At 30.2% G+C, this 3,587-nt stretch overlaps 2 protein-coding genes across 2 annotated transcripts in view; one reads left to right on the top strand and one right to left on the bottom strand.

The window, feature by feature from the left end:
- LOC108578349 (vesicular glutamate transporter 1) overlaps window positions 1-140 on the bottom strand; it is a 7,272-nt gene extending 7,132 nt beyond the window's left edge. The window contains exon 1 of the mRNA XM_017941671.1: window positions 93-140. The gene's annotated coding sequence lies outside the window, so the exon portion shown is untranslated. The remainder of the gene's footprint in view (window positions 1-92) is intronic.
- A 2,747-nt stretch (window positions 141-2,887) lies between these two features.
- The window catches only part of LOC108578359 (cysteine protease ATG4B), a 2,721-nt gene continuing 2,021 nt past the window's right edge, over window positions 2,888-3,587 (top strand). The window contains exons 1-3 of the mRNA XM_017941682.1: window positions 2,888-2,969; window positions 3,078-3,257; window positions 3,323-3,493. Coding sequence (XP_017797171.1) covers window positions 3,155-3,257; window positions 3,323-3,493 — 274 coding nt within the window. The 5' untranslated portion in view covers window positions 2,888-2,969; window positions 3,078-3,154. The remainder of the gene's footprint in view (window positions 2,970-3,077; window positions 3,258-3,322; window positions 3,494-3,587) is intronic.

The raw sequence follows: 3,587 nt of genomic DNA on the forward strand, positions 1-3,587 counted from the left end.
TTTTTTTTTATTTGAAATAAAAATGTCTTTTGATCCTTGAATCATTTAAAAAGGAAGGGTTATCTTATATTCTATTATTTTTATTTGCTTACAATTGTAACTCCTTGCAATAAAATCCATAAATGTCACAAAAATCCCTCTTGATCGTCTTATCATTTGTTCACAAATTCACAGCGAAACAATAAAAGATGATCAATAAAAAATGATAAAACTTATTTATAACATTACGTAAAGGTTAATAGGAAATTTTGCAAGTGTTTCACGTTGAATCACTATAAGCAACTGATCGGAATAATGAGAAACGTTAAGTGAATAAGAAGTCAACTGTACAGGTAGTATAATTGCTGGACATATAGGAGATTGGAAATTGTTTCGTACCAAGCACCAATCGGAGTACCATCACAAACGTGATAAAGGATAGACCGAACATTTTACGAGATTTCGTATCATACGAACTGAAATACCGACCTCATGAAAAAGTTACAGTTTTGCAGCGCACTCTACGAGTATGAACGGCGATTTTTTAAGTTACAATAGTTCCAAACATTGAGATCGATAAATGTAGAAAATGTTAAAAACTGTTGTCCTTTATTGTATCGTTTATGGTTCTTTACAAGGCAAATCCGCAGTGTAACAAGGAGTTTTTTCAGTGAACTAGAGAGAAATGGAGCATAGAGCTAGGAGCAAATAAAACGAATGCAGTTATATTGGTTTACGATGCCCTTAGGTCGGTTTGCTTGCCTACAGACGATCTTGAATTGTATAGACCTCGCTTATATTAGTCTTTACTTCTTTATTCTCTTCCCTTTTCTTTCACGAATTTCTCCGACAAAATTAAAGAAAATTATCAATGCAGAATATGTCTAATATTTTTGATATTTCAAAGGAATGGAATATTCAAAAGGAAAACATAAAAACACTAATTTTCATTACATTTTTAATATATTTATGAAAAAGAAATACGTAATAACTTTCAATTCTGTGAAGTCCTACTTTCCTTTTATCTTGATTTTCTCACTTCTCACTTTTCAACAGATTAACATTAGAATTCAATATAATAGGGGCAAAACAAATTTCAAAGTCCATGAATTAATTGTAGAGTGTAAGTGAGGGGAAACTTTTCCAAGTCTTCTGAAAAAAGAAAAGTTTCGGCGTCGGGATTTGATCGCGTGAACTTCAGGTCCGCAGCATCACTGGCCACCGACGTTGCAAAGAAATAATATGCATAAATATTTCAGTTTCTTTTTTTAAATAATGGTTTTGTGAAAGGTATGTTTATATATAATAATATACAACCGCAATATCTAGTGATTTCAATTACTGTAAAATCGATACGAGAATTGATTTGAGAACGATTTTGGAATCGATAGACAGTCGATACAGGAACCGTAACCGAAATCGATATCGTAACTGTTTAATCCCTGTTATAAACACAAAATCTTTAACAGAAATATTACAATTGTACGTATTTCATGAACCCTAACATATTTGTCGGACTTCCCGCGTAAAACTGTCACTGTTCTTTCATGAAGTCTCAATTCTATAGATCAATCCTAATTTACAAATCAATTGATTGTCACATTGCTTAATTACAATTCCTACCACCACTATAGCGTTGTAATTTTATTTTATTCTGAATCGATAACATCGCATGTGACATGAGAATGGTAACGATGGCTATGCAGCCACCAGACCGTATGACACAAATTTACATATGTAGATGTTCAGTCTATTTCGTACCTTGGCTGTGGTATCAATAATGTATAAAAAAATAGCATTTGTCGTTACAGTTTGTTAATAGTTGCCAAAATTATTGATAAAAATTGCTGTAATGAAAACTATTGTATATTTTGTTATTCATTTGTGAGTAATATTTTTGGGATAATAATCTATTATTTATTGTTACACTTCTAGATTTTTACTTTTTAAAATTCATTAAAGTTTACAACATACGTATATTCAGTTTATATACATATTATTTGAATTTAAAAGGTTTTTAATTCGCAGTTCCAATACTACTAGTACATATTAATGAAAAAGGAAAAACATTTTTATTTATAGTATATTTTCGTAAATAAAAACGGCACTTCTTTCCATTTATTGAAATTGCAGTTAATATCGGCAGATATTCAATATGAAAGTTGACACTCTTTATTTTTTTATTTAAATAAATGATGAAACCTATAACTTTTTTTTACTATACAGGGTGCTTAAAAAATGTTAATATTTATATGGAAGTAACTGTTTTGCATATTTCTTACGAATCACCGTAGATAGTTGAAAGACCTTCACCCATGCAACCACGTTTCTTCTTTGTTTCAAAGACAGTCTCGTCTTTGTCAATCTATTGCAAAGAAAAAAAAGAAAAAGTGTACAGGTATGAATTCTGCATATGTTTACAAATTTTTTTAAAGCACCCTGTGTATAAGTAACATATATCTAATCGAATTGATAGAAAACATCAGTTATTTGTTATCATTTAATTCAAAATGGAAAAACTAATAAACACCTGTAATGTAAAGAAAGAAAAAGCTCATAGCACGTGGTTGTGTATATACTATGTTCTCCACGTGAAAATATATGCCATCTAGCGTAAGGAAGAGGTATTTAAAATACGCATTCTGTAGAGTGTAATAAAAAATGTCAAATAGGAGGGATTAATATGTGCTGGTTTTAATATATGAAAAACATTTCATGAGTAACTTTTTTAAAATAAAATATTTTTAGTCTAAACAATATACGTCCTGTATGCATTATTTACGTGTACATGACACCACGCTTACAAGAATACGAACTGTTTCCGATTATTGCGCTATCTTTGAGATATTTATTAATCAGCTGTACTGTTGATATCATGATCTTGTTGACATTCTTCTAAAGTGAAATAATAACGTTATACTCATCATTTATGAAAACAATGAAATTTTTGCTCAATGAACAATGACCAATGCTGTTTTGTCAAGCTGAAGGTGGTCGTATTGTATATATGAAATATTATTCTTTGACAAACACTTAACCTTACTCCAATCACTTTTTTTTTGTGGAAAAAACTGTACTCTCCTTTTTTATATTTATAGAGGAACAAAGCATTTTATCCATATAATCCATTGAAGGATTTTAAGCAAAGTAGATAGTATTCACAAAAACTGTGAAAATGGACAGTCTTTTCACGCAGAATATTTCAGACGAACCAGAGGACATACCACAAACAGATGAGCCAGTTTGGGTTCTTGGGAAACAATACAATGCCATAAAAGGTCTAATAAATAATTACAATAAAGAAATTTTTGAAAAATTGTACATGCAAGAACTCAAATTTCAGAACTCGATGCAATTCGTAGGGATATAAGGTCCAAATTATGGTTCACATATCGGAAAGGTTTTGTACCAATTGGTGGTTACAATTCTACATTTACAACTGACAAGGGTTGGGGTTGTATGCTAAGATGTGGGCAAATGGTCCTTGGTCAAGCTTTAATTATATTACACTTAGGTAAATTCTTGTTTCACATAGTATTGATGTTCATATCAATATTGTAAAGTTAATATCTTTATATTCATTTTTAATTTTTAATTTGTTAAATGAA

Source organism: Habropoda laboriosa, unplaced genomic scaffold (genome assembly GCF_001263275.1).
Source record: "Habropoda laboriosa isolate 0110345459 unplaced genomic scaffold, ASM126327v1 scaffold32, whole genome shotgun sequence".
In the NCBI taxonomy this organism is placed as follows: Eukaryota; Metazoa; Arthropoda; class Insecta; order Hymenoptera; family Apidae; genus Habropoda; species Habropoda laboriosa.